This window comes from Neolamprologus brichardi, chromosome 11 (genome assembly GCF_056152115.1).
Source record: "Neolamprologus brichardi isolate AB-2024 chromosome 11, ASM5615211v1, whole genome shotgun sequence".
Taxonomy (NCBI): Eukaryota; Metazoa; Chordata; class Actinopteri; order Cichliformes; family Cichlidae; genus Neolamprologus; species Neolamprologus brichardi.
The window spans coordinates 23,023,189-23,040,962 of record NC_142114.1 but is presented as its reverse complement, the minus strand read 5'-3'; the positions used below and the strand labels follow the sequence as shown (position 1 = coordinate 23,040,962).

Genomic DNA, 17,774 nt, shown 5'->3' with positions numbered 1-17,774 from the left:
TTGCTTAAAAAACTTTTAATGCACAGCTATATGAAAGGTTATTTTTTTTGTCAGAACGCCATAAAGACAAACATCTTCAATTTATGGTCTCTTTCAGTTAAACCTGGTAAATCAAATTTTAAGATTCCCATGGTCTGATAAGACCATGGAATGGTCTTATTATATGTATAGAAGCTCTCTGATCCACAAGCAAAACCTGGACTGTGAAAGTGAAGTGTGGAAAAACAGGGAACAATGAAGTCAAGATAAGAGTTGAGCCTTCAAAATGAAGTCAGTTGTAAGCAGTCACTTCTGACATTTATAGGTCTATTCCCAAGCAGTAAAGTTAAAGTTCTGTACAATGGTAGTGTAGAAACTAGACTTGTTTGTTTGTTTTTCTTTTCATACTATTAAGCTAATTTTAATGTTCTAAATCACATAAAAAGCGCCCGCCCCCACGAAATAGGTCACGCTCCCTCTCTCCCACAACCTGGGTTTAAAATTAACAAACAGCGCTTTCATGTCGTTTATCAGTTTCTAGACTGTACCATCTAGACGGTGGGTAAAACACGTAGCGTACTTCCTGGTTAAAATGTCACTTTAGCGAACACAAAATGGGCAAAGACGTAAAGAAAACGCCTTTTTTAAAAAATAAAAACTTGGCCATTTCTCACGACTAGGGTTCTGTAGCGAAATTAATGCGCCGTCAACCGAAAAATTCAGCAACCACCTGTAAAACAACGACTTACATACGTCCCCGTTTTTCGCAACCTGTCTCTCGGCATACACCTGCGGGGCGTTCGGGTCCTCCCAAGTCTACAACACACAAAGACACAAAATGGAGGTGTTACTATCTGTCTGAGGAAAATTACATGTACCTGAATACGTTTTTGTTTGTATATTTTACGAATTAAAAATACTTAAGTCTACCGAGACCGCGAGGAAGCAAGATTAAACATGTTCTGGACGATAATCTTCGCCGCTCTAATGGCGACAGGTAAGTTGGCCTGTATTTGTCAAACAGGGTGGGGGCCGGGAAAACTTTGATATACAAACCGCCTTTCTAAATACTCTAGCTTTTCCAAAATTATAACTTTTTGTGGGCATTTTTCTTGTACTGGTGGCTTGAGGTCTTTTAACGTTTGTGTTTTGGGGGAAAACGTTTTTTTAAAAAAAATTGACAACAAGGATTTTGAGACAACCTGTTGGGACATAAAATTAAAATGGCTCTTTCTTCTCGGTAGTTTTTAATATAATGCACTCACAGACAAACAAAAATAAAATAAAAAATAGATTAATGTGAATAAAACAATTTATGAATCCTATTTTCAAAGTAATTCTTTTGTTATTATTATTACTGATATTGTTATTATTCGACATATTTACAAAAAACAAACTTTTAGTTGAAAAAAATGCGGGTAGAAAAGGTTTTTTTTGTTTTTTTTTGTTGTTGTTTTTTGCTAAATACACCTTTTTGAAGCCTTGTGGGTTGATGTTGGTTTTATTTGTAAACTTTAAATATTGGGGAACTAAATTTGATTGAGAGGAAGCCGAATTAGTATCCAACGCATAGCCTTTGGATAAAATAATATAACTCATAATTAAGTGCAGTAGAAATGCAGATGAAAGCGGAGGGAGCTGAGTAGTTTTTGTATGATGTTGCATACTTATAAACAAAAACTTCCACTATAACTCATGTGTGGTGATTTAAGGGTTGTTGAGGGCTGCATCTGGGCCTTACGTAGGGCTGTATATAGTAAACCTGCTGATTGTGTGTTGAATTATAATGTTACTATCACTAACTAGTCAACATCTTCAAGTATTGCATACTTGGATAAAAAAGTATTTGTTTGTTTTTTTTAACTAACTGTAAAGACATGACACAGAGTTCAAAACTTCCTTTAATTGTAGTTCTGTGTTATTAGAACGTAGCCATCATAATCTAAAGCGGTAGTGGTTGGAGCTCATGCAGCCAGACTCATTACAGATGAGGTGACTCATTACATGTTCTCTCGGTGATACTAGAAGTGAAGAAATGGTGTTTGGCTCATGACACGCCTTAGTATTAGGGGAATACTAGAGCAGCGGTCCCCAACCTTTTTTGCGCCACGGACCGGTTTATGCCCGACAATATTTTCATGGACCGGCCTTTAAGGTGTCGCGGATAAATACAACAAAATAAAACTAGTACCAGTACCGAAAAAAAGAAAAGTTATTCATAACACACATGAAAAGACCCAGGAAAACCGAGTAAACGATAAAAACGATAACAAAATAACGCTGAAAACCAATAAAAACCCTGAAAACCATACATTTCACACCTGGTACCGGGCTGCGAGAGTTGAGGCTCGAGCCTCAACTCTCGCAGCCCGGTACCAAACGACTCACAGACCGGTACCGGTCAGAGGCCTGGGGGTTGGGGACCGCTGTACTAGAGGATGTAGGATGCCTTTTTTTAAATGTCAGAAACATGATCATGGTAATCACAGCAATAATACATAATTTGAGTCAATCTTCATTGTTAAGTTATATTTTTGTTTTCTTTCTAGAATCTACTATGGGTGTATCAGTTCAATGTCCTACCAAGAGGTATGTCGTCATTCTCTTCCAGCCTGTCACCCTTACCTGTCAGTATCAGACAACGGCCACTCAGCTCCCTATTGTAACGTGGAAGTATAAGTCTTACTGTCGGGACCCGGTTCAGGCTGCACTCAATCCCAGCAGTGCAGACAACATTCTGTCTCAAAACAACCCCAACTATAACCCCACCATTGAGTGTGCAGACAGTCAGAGGACAGTGCGAATAGTGGCCTCCAAGCAAGGCACTGCAGTTACCCTCGGCACTGAGTACCAGGGACGCAAGATCAGCATAGTCAACGGTAAGTTGATTAATTAATACATTGAAATCCTATTAAGACATGTAAGAGCCTTGGCACGACATGTTAGTCTGTCAGTAATACCAAAATGTTGATTCTGTTCACCTGAACATCACATTTTAAAAACTTGGATGAGTGATGAAATATTTCAGATCAACATTTTGGGATTTCCTTACCCAGATGATTGAGCTTGAATCAAGAGGTCTGTCAGTAATACCTTTTTCTGTTGTAATTAATCTGGAAAATGCGTAAACACTGCAAGGGGTGTACATTTAATTTTCCTAAGGGGCCACAAGAGAAATTGGGTCTGTTGTGGAAGGCCATACCAATAAGATTTAATAAGATGAATTAATATTGAGCAGAATTGAGTTCAGTTTAATGGTGGGGACCCTTCACAACAGTCCCAGTTTCTCATTTAGCCACTTGAGAAAATAAATTGCCTGTCTCTGCAGTAATTTCACATAGGGCTGTGCGATATGACCAGAATCTCATATCCCGATATAAGACATCTATCGTCCCGATAACGATATAAAGCACAAAAAAATTAACATTTTCTGTAAATTCTGTGAATCTCGGGCAGCTCGACTTGCGGGAAGTGTTTCCAGCTGGGCGTCATGTACCTGGAGTCGAGTGTTTGAACCGATGCATGAAACTATATATTTTTAGACTTAAGTCGTAACGGCCACCGTTTTCTTTGTGAGTATTTATTACATGGCGTGCTGCGGGGAAAAGCCTGTCCTAACGTTTGAGTCTAAGGTTTATTTTTTTGCACCTGGCAGCCCTTTTTTTTTCCTTCTGATCCGTAAATACTCTGCATACTCTTTCACGTGATTCAGTTTATTTTGAAAAGTCTCAACAGGATCTTGAGCTTTATTGTGAAAGGTTTATGTGGAAAATAAACAAGCGGACACACAATGGTTTTACCATCGTTGTTGCTAATGACAAAGCATAAAAACAGGCACTTGTCCATCCGTAGTGTGTTTAAATTAAATATACGAGAGAGAGAGAACTTTAAGAAATCAATATAGCCACTACAGTGACCATCAAAACGATGAAACATAAACGTTTATTTTGCAACACCACAAAACAAACGATAGCGTAAAATGAAACATAGATGTTTTTATATCGTCATCCGATATATATCGTTATATCGAACAGCCCCAGTTTCACATTACATGAGAGTTATATATGACTTTTTTCTATTATATGTTCTGTTCAGATGTACTGAATTTGTATGAGAAAAGAAAGAATACTCATGTAAAGAATCTTACTGTTCTGTAGTCTTAAGTCTTACTATTCAAAGATCTAGCCGTCCATGCATCCATCCATCCATCCATCCATCTTCTTCCACTTATCTGGGGCCGGGTCGCGGGGGCAGCAGCCCAAGCAGAGAAGCCCAGACCTCCCCCTTCCCAGCCACCTCCTCCATTTTTTCCAGGGGAACACCCAGGCAATCTGAGGCCAGCAGAGAGATATAATCTTTCCAGCGTGTCTTGGGTCTGCCCCGGGGTCTCCTCCCGGTGGGACATGCCTGGAACACCTCACCCAGGAGGCATCCTTGTCAGATGCCCGAACCACCTCAACTGGCTCCTTTCAATGGAGGAGGAGTGTCTCTACCCTGAGCCCCTCCCGGATGGCTGAACATCTCACCCTATCTCTAAGGGAGAGGCCAGTCACCCTTTGGAGGAAGCCCATTTCTGCCGCGATTTTGTTCTTTCGGTCACTACCCACAGCTAGTGACCATAGGTGAGGGTAGGGACATAGATAGACTGGTAAATTGAGAGCTTCACTTTTACACTCTGCTCTCTCTTCACCACAACAGACCGGTACAGTGTCCGCATCACTGCAGCTGCCGCACCAATCTGTCTGTCGAGCTCCCACTCCCTTCTTTCGTCACTTGTGTACAAGACCCCGAGATACTTAAACTCATCCACTTGGGGCAGGAACTCGTCCCTGACCCGGAGTGGGCACTCCACCAATTTTCTGGCTGAGGACCATGGCCTCAGATTTGGAGATGCTGATGCTGTGAACCATTCCAAGGCGAGCTGGAGGCCAACAAACCCACATCATCCGCAAAAAGCAGAGATGAGATCCTGAGACCACCCAACTGAAAGCCTTGCACCACTTGGCTTTGCCTAGAAATTCTGTCCATAAAAATTATGAACAGAATCGGTGACTTTGTCAAGGATCTATTTCACTCTTATTTTCAATACAAAAGGGATGGCATATTTCAGTCCAATTGTTTGTTTGTTTGTTTGTTTGTTTTTAAACTTATTTGAAACATTGCTATTTTTGATGGGCTCACTCATTTTCTCATAAGTTGAACAGTGCTGCTAGGTTACTGCTCTTTTTTTGATAAATCTCAGGGTAATGAATTGCTAATAACAATAGTCTGTAGCTGTACTGTTTATTTGCTGTACGTTAGAGTGTGCTGAAGTATGATGGGCACTGAGTAGATATAATTCTAGAAAAAAATCACAGTAAGGTGATGGATATGAATTCATTTCAGTTCAGGTTTATTTATATTGCAATAAATCACAAGGCAACTCAAGGTACTTTTAACTCCAAGATAAAGATCCCTAGGGCTGCTCAATTAATCGAATTTTAATCTCGATTACGATCTGGGCTTTCAACGATCATTAAAAATGACTGAACCGATTATTAGCCCCTCCCTCGTGCTTTACTCTCGCGCTGCTCCGTGTGGCAAATCGAGCGCACCTCTCTGTATTCCGAACACATGTCACAACAATTAAGAGCAGCGGTTTCCAACATTTTTTGCGCCACAGACCGGCATATGCCCGACAATATTTTCATGGACCGGTCTTTAAGGTGTCGCGGATAAATACAACAAAATAAAACTAGTACCGGTACCGAAAAAAAGAAAATTTATTCATAACACACGTGAAAAGACCAAGGAAAACCGAGTAAATGATAAAAACGATAACAAAATAACGCTGAAAACCGATAAAAACCCTGAAAACTATACATTTACACCTGAGCCTCAACTCTCACGGCCCGGTACCAAACGACTCACGGACCGGTACCGGTCCGAGGCCTGGGGGTTGGGGACCGCTGATTAAGAGAACCCGAGGGAAGCTCGGAAAGCTAAGCTAAGTTGGTTGAAAAGAGAGGTAAAAAAAAACTTCAGTGGTGTGGAAACATTATGGGTTCGCGGAGTCAGACGTGGATCAAGTAGACATAGTGTGTAAACTTTGCTACAGTGTCGTAGCTGCACCACAGAGCAACACTGCAAAGTTCACTAAACATAGATGTTTACATTTTTCATTTATTTTTTATATTGCAAACATTTGCACTGTTATCAGTATTTGCACATTATTTTATATTATTTTTGACAATCTTTAAAGTCATTATTCAATACATTGTTATTGTTAAATAAATATTGTCAAATAATCGAGATCTCAATTTCAGTGAAAATAATTGTGATTATCATTTTTGCCATAATCGAGTAGCCCTAAAGATCCCACACTATTCAGAAGAAAACCCTAAGAAACAGACAATCCTCTTTGGGCAACTACCTGATAACAAGTGAAAAACTTCCTTTTAAAAGAAAGAACCCACGAGCAGAACCAACCCAGCTGCCCTGCACGTGCCCTGTGCCACGACCAGTTGAGTGCTTAGTCATAGCTGGATACCTGACTTGCTGGGGCCTTCGAAATGAGCAATGGAGTCTTAAAAAATATTCAGTGGTTTAAAAAAAGTCAAACAACAATTCTAATGTTTTAATTGATTTGACTGAGTCAATTAAACCACATACCTCTTGAGGGTCAGCTTGAATTTGGTAGTGTATAGTTCATGTATTTGAGGGTCATCTGGTAGACCCACAGTTTTTGAATAACAACTATCGAAAAACAATGACAAAAAAATGTACTAATATTAATTGTTACCCATAGATGCAGACCTGAATATCGCACAGACTGCATGGGGAGACAGTGGTGTCTACTTCTGTTCTGTCATTTCTTCTCAAGATGTTACAGGAAATAGTGAAGACTACACAGAGCTCCTCGTACTGGGTAAGTTAATTCCATTTATAGCCACTGCATTCAGGTACAGGTATACTCTATGCAGACACTTCTTCCTTTTGCTTTCAATTTCTTTTTCCCCACCCACAATCTTGTGCTTACAAATTAGAATATTTGAGAACAAATGCACAAAACCATTGGCGTGACAGACTTTTGAAGTGGCTGAAAGGATAGGAGGGTATTTGTCACAGGTTGAGTTCTTAAAGGGTTTTTAGAGTCACAGGTTGCAGGTAACAAAAGCAGACCACATAAAAATAATTGTGGCTTTGTCTTTCTTTCACAGAGAGAAAGTCAAATTCTTCTGACCTCCTGCCTGGCATTGACTTACTGGTTATGGAAGGTAGTACAAGCCTCTTGATATAGCTCAGCCATGTTTCAGTCCCACAGTAGAGGCGTATGAACTATTAGGTTTAACCTAAAGAACAGGAGCGTAACAATGAGGTTGGAGTAATGAGTAATTCCTTGCAAGAGTACAATTGGCTTGTGTGCTTTTTTAAAAACGTAACCACTATTGACTCATTTTGCTAGAACAAATTATCTGACACATGATAAATTCCTTTTAAGGGCACACTCCAGAAGTGCCTTTATATATAGGAAGAAACTGTGACTCAATTTGAAAAAAGGCTGCTATATTTAAGGGTCAGGCATCATGTTGTGGGTAGAAATATAGGTTTATGCACTGCTCTGCTTGCTGTTTACTGGCATCCTTAATATCCCATATCCCATTATGCTGTTATCTGCCTTTGTTTCTTTCTTTAGTTCAATTCACATGTTTGTATATCTAACTTTCAGTGTGAGTACAGGCAGCCTGTTACCAAAGTACATTCAGCCCTCATTCCCTTTTCTGTGTACACAGCCCAATGTTTTTCACACTGCTAACACAGTTTGCATTTTAGTTGATTCATTTCCATATACAGTGTCTTCCTTCTCTGTTGTTTTTTTTATGAGCTGCATGTATAGACTTGTGAACCGGCTTTACCGGTTTAAACCTTCTAAAAGTCACTATGGTTGCCAACATGTGTTGTTTATGTAAATGACAAAATGGCATTTAAGTCTTATCTTGTGGAACTGACAAGTCACGCACGTGAACTGCTTTCTTTTTGACTGTTGTTGTTAAGAAGCATTTACATATACAGTATAGGTGTTTTCTGTTGTTGATGTAATACACAAATAAAGGAAATGTGGACCACTGTAACTGTAGTTCAGGTTCACATGAATTTCATGTGTTTTATTTTTTCTCCTGGACTATGTCAGCAATTGAAAAAGAAATGTCAAATCGTAAATCTTTAAATAAATGCATTTAATTGTTGGTCTTTTGCAGACTGGCTCCTGGTTGTTTTGGTGGTCCTTGGCTTCTTTCTGCTGGTCCTCTTGATTGGGATTTGCTGGTGCCAGTGTTGTCCACACACCTGCTGCTGTTATGTCAGTTGCCCCTGCTGCCCGGATCGCTGCTGCTGTCCACGAGCATGTAAGTATCAAACGGAAAAGCCAATAAAATTGTGCATAATTTTCTTTAACCACATTTATTATTACTGTTTAATCCCATTTTAGACTCAAACGTGTCTGTTCCATTGCGTATCAGTGCATTTTGAGATCATAATCTTAATAGTACAGCGTACCATTCACTATAGGGAAAGTTCTTGTACGCCAGCTTGCACAAATTTGTGTGTGGGTCTTTCTTTTTTTGAGGGGGGGGGGGGGGGGGGGTTGAATTTTTTTCATTGATGTATTGGTCACATTAATTTAGTAACAGTAATTTTATGTCACTTGGTTTCACTATGTCTGTTTCACACACATTACACACAGTTAGATGGTGGGAATTGGATGAGCATTCAGCTTTAAATTTATTATTATTATTATTAATTTCCATAACTATGTTTAAAATGTAAATATGAACCTAAAGCCAGGAAACTGTTCACTTTAGTTTGGTTTCCTATCGAGACAACCCTGTACAAACTGGAGGGGAAAAGTTTTGAGGGTGCCTCCTAGTCAATTTTGCCTGTTAGCAAAAGAAAAAAAAAATAAAAAAGAGAGAAAAGAAAATGACTGTGAGCTTATTTTGTGGTGGAAGCCTATACTAATAAATCGAACAGAGGAAACATTTTGACAACTTCTCTTTTAGTAGAGTGCGTGTAATGCTCAGCCAACAGCATCATCTTGTTAACATATTTTAAAAGCTAACTGGACTTCAGGTACTGAAATACTCAACTGGAAAAGTCATTTTCTTTTAGATTTTTTTGAAAAAACAAGTTTAAGGTAATGCATTACTGTTTCAGCCCTCATTTGCATGTCTGTAAGCCAGACTGTTTTCCCCTCCAGTGGGCATGGTTTTTAAAGCACTGAGTACACTGACTCAATGGGAAGTTGGGGTATTTCCTAAAAGGGTTAACAGAATACCTCTATTTATTTAATGGAAAGACAGTAAACTATTATCTGTTCTGTTTTAACTCTCAACAGAAAAATCACAGATTTTAAACTGCTAATAATTTTACAGTCTCCAGCAGTTGATGTCATCTTTCACCAACATGCTTAAAACCAACTCTGTTCCATTGTCTTGCAGTGTATGAGGCAGGAAAAGCAGTAAAGAAGGGTATGGGGAATCAATATGCTTCCACCCTCTATGCTCCAAGTATGTATGGTCAGCCACCATACATGCAGCCTGGTATGCCTCTACTTCCTGTACCTAATGGGGTTGGAGCCCAGCTGCCTCAGAGTGGTTACGGTCATGAATATGATGGTGCTAGCTCAGGTAGGTGATACAAATTACAAACCTGAAAGTTCACAATGATTACTTTCTGTTGCAGTTTTCATAATGTGTTGTACTTCTGCAGCCATGAGTAGGAAAATTCAGTTAACTGTTGAATATGAGTTTCATAATAACAACGCAGAGGTTTTTACTTTGTGCAGAGATTAGCTTTGTGGAGTGCTTGTTCAAATTTGCTTTGTTTTTGTTCTCTATGTAGTGGGACACGGCTCCCAGGTACCTTTGCTACGTGAGCAAGACCGAGGGGACAACAGTGAGTAGAGTGTGTGTGTGTTGGGGGGAGGAATTAACCCACCCACACCCAAACAGGTGTACAGTACACTGCGGTGTGAATGTTTTTTTTTGTTTGTTTTTTTTATGTGGGTGGGGTATTTTTTTCTTATCAGTATTATCTCTCAGATTTGAGGAATTCCCTCACTTGAATTGAACTCAAGTGAGAAGATACGTTTAAAACCTCACCTCACCTCACCTAAAAGAGATTCTTTGCATTCTTACTCTCATCTTACTTTGATGTGGTTATGTTCACATAACTAGTCGGATTCCACCCACAATATATGTGTGCATTTAAAAAAAACTGTATTTGTGTGACATATTTTATGACACAGCTGCTTAGTCTGTTCACATTTTTTGATATAGGTGGATATTTGTGTTTGAAGTTCTCTTTTAAATGTAAAATTGATTATTTGATTTTGTTGTATACATTTTTTAAACATTTTGTTATATTTTAGGATTTTATGCATCTACTTTTGGAAGAGCTCAAATATCTTTAAATCTGTAGAACACCTTTTGATGCATATTAGCTTAGCATGTTGCTAGGCCAGTATGCTTTATCTGCTTTGTTCAGGTCTCACTGTTGCATGACTGTCTTTATACATAAAGTTATATGTAAAGTAAAGATTAGCAGTGAATTGTGTGTAATGCAAATAATTTTGTTTTCTATGCGCTGAGAGCAGAATTGGGCTGTCAAAGCTTATATTTACTCTAATGTTGCAATACTGACAAAATTATAAAGATTTTATAGTTCTCTTAGTTCCTCTAATAGCATCGTGCTGACTCTGGTGTTTCTTCACCCAGAAAAAAATATCACTTTTGGTAAAAAAGTTTTGTAAACAAAACATCTTTGTTGATTATACTCTTAATCAAATCTCAATAATTTACAGCTTCTCATAAACAAAGCAGCGCATATGAAAGAAAAAAAAAACAATGTATTACAAGCCTGTGCAATAAAGGGATTTCAACTTGTCACAAATATGAAAGCATTTTTTGATGGTTTTGATAAGAGTATGCAAATATTGAAAGAAGCTGAAATCATTCACTATATTTGAACTTATTCTCCTCACTTCAGCTCGCAGTGGTTTTCGAATCCAGGTGGACCCTGACGGGAACGCAACGCGTGCCATTTACTATATGGAGAGGGAGCTTGCCAATATGGATCCATCCAGGCCTGGCAACTTTCAGCGCTGTGAGTAACTGATTGCTTCCTATTATTCCTGTGTGGCAGACTATATTAGATTTTGTGGCTGGAAGTCCTATATACATTGATTGGTTGAATTTTGGTTTAAGTGCAGTAATCTTTATTCAACAGGGATAATATATATTTTTACATGAATCAGAAAAATAAAAATAACTGCAGATAAAAATCTTAACTTCGGTTTTCGTCCTCATAATTTGGTTAAATAATACAGTAGATTATGGTCGTTGAAGCCAGTAATCGATAACAAGATTCAACTGAAAGTCAGATAAATACATAAAAGTATGTAAAATATGTCATCAACACTCATCAAGATTTTTGCTTTGTTAGAACAGACAGAGAGAGACTGATTGTCTTACTGTGGAATTGTGGTTTTGATGGGGAAAAACCAGTATGTGATGTCATGTGTTTCACTTTTCATTTGTCATTAACACTTTCTGCACTTGTGGTTTGTAGCTGTTAAATGTTACCCAGAAAACAATATGTTACAGGAACAAATTTTAACATTCTGCAGTCATGTACGTGAAAACTGACTGCATTTAGTAATACAAAATAAAATTACATAAATTACAACAATTGTTACTGATTGTGGCCCATTGGTAGCTGCAGAGCTTTCATGTTGTTACTTTTCAGATCCTTCTACTAAACTCAGTTTTATTTCCTCTGACCTGCATTTCTTTTTCAATTTTCCTGTCTCAGTGGACAACATGACTGAAGTCAGTTCCTTGCATGACAGTAGTGGATCTGAGCCTCGAAGCCGTGGAGGTCGTTCCCAGCCGCCGCATCTCCCCACAGTTTATGACCGTGATGAAGCTATGAGCACCATCAGCAGCGTTTCCCAGCAAGGCCGCCGCCATGATGATTACCCGCAGCAAAGAGGAGGTTACATGGAGAACCGCGTACGTTCTCGCTCGATGGACAATCTTGACGATATTGGACGGCGATACCCCAGAGACGACTACCAACCACAACGCCACCCAGATTCCAGAGGAGGAAGAGGGTGAGTGTTAGTTTCTCCAGTAACCTCCTTGTTGCCATCATCACATCATTTAGCAGAGTTTTTTTTTCAGCATAATCTGTACCATGTGCAGCATCATTGAAGTTTCACAGCAATTGTCTTAGTATAAAGATGAACCATGTACATACATCTCTCATTACAGGATCATTTATTTACCGTTTCAAAGTAAAGAGAGACATGTGCAAATTGTTTAACTGAAATGTTCAGTCACCCACACATAGTGTCAGTTCATCCGCAACCTTTCAGTATCACAATGTTATCACTTTATCAGACTTAAATATATAAGAATAAATTAGATATCTTGGCACAGAACTTCTAGCAGGTCTTGTGTCATTTTTGTCCAAACAATCAACTATGTCTGCCTAGTTAAGCCTTGGCTCAAGGTAATTTCCAAATGTGTTTCATCAGAGTGAAGGGAATTGTAAACTAATTTAGCCCGATGACAAAGTGCAGCTGACAAATTTGCCCTAGTTTGTTTTGTTTTTTTTTTGTTTTTTTTGCGGTTTACATCTTCGGTAATGCATGTACTTTCCACGCAAGCTCACTAAAGAAAGGATCCATATTAGCATATCACACCATTCACCTTTCGTAAATGGTGTGATATGCTAATATGGCTTGATGTTTGAAGATGTGTGCAGCAAGTCATTTAGTAAAGTTTCACAGAGATTTCAGACATCACTATTAGTCATAAGCTCAAAATTAATTTCTTTGTCGTGTTCTCAACACTCAACACCTTCAGCGCACTAATTGTTGTTGGGCCTTGGTACCCAATCTCAAACTTGATGTCCTTCCCCCCCACCCCCGTCCATAGCATTTGTGTTGTACCTCATTGATCTCTAGTTGTGATATCAGTTGCCTCTTCCAGATGTTGCACTGAACTACTAGTTGTTTCACAGTTAGTCTAGATGTCAGGTATAGAAGATTCCATAATTCCCACATCCTACACTTTTGCAGTTGGTCAGGGTTCCTCCTGCTGTATAAAAATACCGGCCTCATGTGGCGAACGTATGTAGACAGTTCCTGGACAATGAACTAATTGATACCATTGCCTGGCTCCACACTTGCCTGACTAAAATCAAAGATCATCGTCCTCAACATCTCAGTGACATTATGTTTCAATCCATTTGACGCCACCATTTTGCACGCCAGACTGTCCAGGAGCTCAGTGATGCCCTGGTCCAGATCTGGGACGAGATACCCCAGGACACCACCAGTCTCATTAGAAGCATCCCCTGAAATTCTCAGGCATACATACAAGCACATGGGGACCATACAAACTACTGAGTACCATTTTGTGTTGCTGCAATGAAATTTCAACAAAATGGACAAACAAAACTTTTTTGGGGTGTGTTTGAATTCAACCCTCTGTAGGTTGATAATCGTCATTTCCATCAAGCGATGTGGTTGGTATCGTTTCACTCCTAGCACATGATCCAGTCTAGTATGTATACCCAGTTCTGTATACAGATCTCAAGTTTTCCTTTAGTTTTTTTGTTTTTTTTAAGCAAAGAAGATATTTATATGTAATGTTGATAAGACATACGGACATTTGGGAACCATAACCTCCATCCCACGTAGAGTCTCAGTATCATGAGTAGTTAACCTGTTACCAATTACAGATGCAATGTTTGGTTGTAAACATCACCTGAACTTTAAAGTGAGACTCGGAACACGACAGTAGCTGAAAACCGTTCAGCAAATTCAATGTGCTGTTTTGTGTTTCTTTAGCTCTGATGATGGGTGGAGCAGCAGTGCCCGGAATGGCTATGATCGTGACTATGATGACCGCAGACGTCGTGACTACTCCCCCGATCGCCGGAGAGGAGAGGGTGGAGCCTATGGGGATCTCCCAGGACGGCGCAGCCACAGTCGTGACGATCTAATGGATCTGGAGAGGGATCGCCGGTATGGTGGTGGTGCGAGGGGCGGGCGCGAGGATTACGATGACAGTTTTCTACGAGAAGCCATGGAGAGGAAGAGGATGGGGGAGCAGCAGAGGGCGCGGAGCCAGGAGCGATTGGACAGCGAGAGCGACCGCTCAGATCGGGGGAGAGGGCCACGTGGGCCACCTCCACTACCTGTGAACCCACCCTCTGGAAACCCTGGCCGGCACAATGACTACCCGCCTCCACCACCACCGCCTTACAGTGAAGATGAAAAGAAAAGCAACCTCCGCAAGGTGAGTCACAGAAGTTGAGATTGCTGTAAGTGTATTGGTTTGATGATAATCTATGTTCTTACTACTTATGAAAAGGCCAAAGTCAATACTGAAATTACTCTATTAATACATCTTCAGGGCCAATGACACATTGCTTGTTTTTGATCAAAAGAGTCTGTTTTAGTTTATTGGGTGAGTTAATGAGTGTTCTTGTTTTGCAGAATGGAGCTGTGAGTCGGGAGAGCCTGGTTGTGTGAAATAAAAACCTAAAGAGAACAACCAAGTACAACAAGGATGCAGCATTGATCTTTAAACAAAACAAGAGAGCGACTGTAAATATTTATTGCACTGCTAATTTGTTATGTTGATTTAAAAATGTCATAATTAGTCCTAAATGTGATTGTATGCTTTTCAAACATGGAAGAGGTTTGCCTTTTCATGTACACAATATTTTGGCTGCCACAAGTGCCTTACAGTGTACATAATTTTATTTTTAGATAGTTAAAAATATCTCATCTCAACAATTAAACATATTCAGAAGTTTTATATAGTTTCATTTAGCTGATGCAGGTATTAATGCAGTTTTATGGATGTCTGTTGTTTTTGCATTTGTGAAAAGTAAATTGACTTTTTTATATAAATCTGTGTACATTTAAAGGAATTTGTCTAGCTTTTTTGTTATTTGTCGTATTATAGTGTTCACTCGTTTTAGATTCCTTGTGGAACAAAATACTCCAGAGACTTTCTAACACTAAATTACAATTTTAACCTTCAGTATGTTGTACATAGGCATCTGGAAAAACATATTAAAACTGCAAATATTCATTTTGATGTGTTGAAATCTAATTTTAAAATAAAGATCTTCTTGCCAGGCCACATTGTTTGAGCTAAAAGTGTTTCACCACTAGATGCCACCATCTTGTTAGTATGCTGAAGCAGTGATGCTGTTTTAATGCAGCATTTTCTCTGTCCAACAATTATTAATTCCTATTAGATTTAGAAATGTTAAGACTTTGATCAACCTTGCTTGTTGTTCAGTAAGAGATGATCAAATTGAGATTATTTATTTGTACCATTGTGAATTTAGTACTTTAAGTATTTTGGTTTCTCCCTCTTTTAGAAAAAGAAAAAATGTTAAAAACTATCTTCTTTGTCACTGTATTTGTTACGACATATTGCTACAAACAGAAGCAAAGGTACAGTGTAAACGAAACCATCATTTTCTTTTTTTAAAGAAAAAAGATATAGAAACATGATTTAAGATCATACCTGTGTGTGTGTGAGGGACCTATTCAAACATCACAAATCACAGTGTTGAATAATAATCCGGACTTGCCACTGCCTCCTTGGCTGTCTCAACATAATTGAAATGTAGACTTAATAAAGAAAGGATTTATTTCAGAGGTGTTGCGTCATCTTTTAGATATAGTATTATTTCAGTTGCCAGTGGCTCCTCTGACGGTTGCTAAATATAAGTAAGAATGCCTGACTTGTAGGGCCATACCATAGGTTTAACATAAGAAAAGTGTCAAGTTTCAGTAAGTTTCAGTGGTCCGCTCTTAAAGTGACGCAAGCTGGGGGGGGTTGTTTTTTTTTAAAGCCAGTCCACAGTCTTTGCCTCCTTCACCTAAAAAAAGATTTCACTACGAGTAACAGGTAAGAAGACCAAACCAACTTTTATGTCAGATCACCTGAATAGATTCTATAAAATAATCTTCCTGTTCTACAGGTTTCTGGATTTCTGCCACTTTGTGTTTGTCCCTACTTCATGGGTGATGTATCCTCCTCACACTACGTCCTCCTAGCTGTTCAGCAACACACTGAGGTTCCTTAAGGGTGTTTACAGTGGCCAAGGTTTGTGCAAATAATTCTCCTTTGATCACACAGTGTCAGATGTCAGAGTGGTTACGTGCTTGCGGCAAGAAGTCATGTTGAAATCTTTGTTGCCATATTTGGTCTCTTATCACTTAATGAGAAAATCTAATTCTGACAAGTAAACAATCTATCACTCTGAATGAGAAGTGGTGTTTTGATGCAAGTTTTGCCAGGCCTTCCAACTTGGTGCTAAAGTTAGACAAGATCCAAAGCCTCTATGTGTAGGGTTTGCGGTGCTTTTGCTTTTTGCTTGTCTTTTCCCCCCCAATTATTAGCTCTCTGTGACTGCATTATCAATGACTCAGCTGCTGCATTTTCTACAGATTTGGTAATTTAAAAGTATTTTAAAACTGTGAGAATACCTAACATGTGACTGAGAGGGAGGCAGGGGGAATGGTGAAGATGCCAGTTAGTAAAGCCAACGCACAGTGAATAGAGGTGAAGAAGTGAGTGCAGGTAAGATTGAGGGGGTTGAGGGCAGTGTCAGAATTAAGGATGCAAAGATTTTCAGTGGACGTGACCTCAATAGGCAGGGTGAGAAATGAGCATATCAGAGGGACAGCTCAGGTGAAGTGTTTTTGAGAGATAGTTAAGAAAGCAGGTGGTAGGGATAGAGTAAGATGGATAATCTGCTGTGGGCCCCCCCACACAGCTGAAAGAGGAAGTGCACATTCTAATGCGAAGGTGTTTTTTTGTTGTTGTTTTTAACTTAGCGAGGGAATCTTAAATCCAGAGAAAATCATGAATTACAGTTTTAAGGTAAGATCCTTTTCAGTAAACTCTTCTGACACAATTGAGACTGCTTGCCTTAAGCAGCTAATTGAGTAATACAAAGTAATTTACAGAAAAAAATATATATATATAAAATTGTAAAGTTTTTCATTCAATATAATAAACATCCTTACTTTTCAGACTTTTAATTATCTGCATAAACCATATTCAAACATCTGCCACCATTGCTTTAATTGGGATACACAAAACAGAACTACTTAAACTGCAAACCATATTACAGTTGTGATGGTACTCATGGTTTCTTTTCAATACTGAGATCCAGCTTTGAGAAAACCAGTTACATGCACAGTAATCTCAAGAGAAGCAGTTCAAGTTCATCAGATGGAGCCGCTGCATATTAGTAAAAGCACGCAATATAAATGTGTTATAACTTGTTTATTTAAGTACTGTGACAAAGATGGGTACAATGGAGGTAAGAAAAGAACAAAACATACATTTGCTAGCCAGGAAAACAAAACGTGTATATATATTACAACCCACAAGAAACAACATGTGGGCTAATTTATTGGTCAAAAAGTAATTCCTATGCAGAAAGTGCACAACTTACTTTGACTTTTCCGCTTTCTTTTTAGTGCATTTTAACATGTGTACTTTACATGTTTTAAATTATCTTGATATTCTTTCTCATATCTATGAAAAAGTGAGTGTTTTGTAGCCTGTTTTAAATGTTTTTCATGCTCTGCCTGTGTTCTGTATCTCCAGAGGTCTTCCAGAGGCAGTTGGCTGGCATTTTTGTCTAAATCCAATAAGCAGAATATTCATATTACACCCACATCAGGCACACTTGACATGGCAGTAACA

At 38.9% G+C, this 17,774-nt stretch overlaps 1 protein-coding gene across 2 annotated transcripts; it reads left to right on the top strand.

Annotated features, from left to right (window-relative positions):
- Window positions 1–13: 13 nt before the first annotated feature.
- On the top strand, window positions 14–15,182 carry lsr (lipolysis stimulated lipoprotein receptor). Of its 2 annotated transcripts, XM_006791744.3 has the most exons (11): window positions 14–976; window positions 2,529–2,858; window positions 6,767–6,886; window positions 7,179–7,235; window positions 8,217–8,363; window positions 9,456–9,644; window positions 9,859–9,912; window positions 11,005–11,121; window positions 11,830–12,130; window positions 13,877–14,327; window positions 14,528–15,182. In XM_006791744.3, exons 1-11 carry the CDS (start codon window positions 937–939, stop codon window positions 14,561–14,563), a joined length of 1,842 nt encoding a protein of 613 aa, XP_006791807.2. In that variant the 5' UTR covers window positions 14–936; the 3' UTR covers window positions 14,564–15,182. The 2 variants fall into 2 exon arrangements, with proteins under 2 accessions (XP_006791807.2, XP_006791808.2); XM_006791745.3 differs by lacking the exon at window positions 7,179–7,235.
- Window positions 15,183–17,774: the final 2,592 nt, after the last annotated feature.

Coding starts and splice junctions, on each gene's coding strand:
- lsr (XM_006791744.3), top strand. CDS start 937: ATGTTCTGGACGATAATCTTCGCCGCTCTAATGGCGACAG. Junction 2,859..6,766: donor CAAGATCAGCATAGTCAACG/GTAAGTTGATTA, acceptor TGTTACCCATAG/ATGCAGACCTGAATATCGCA. Junction 14,328..14,527: donor AGAAAAGCAACCTCCGCAAG/GTGAGTCACAGA, acceptor CTTGTTTTGCAG/AATGGAGCTGTGAGTCGGGA.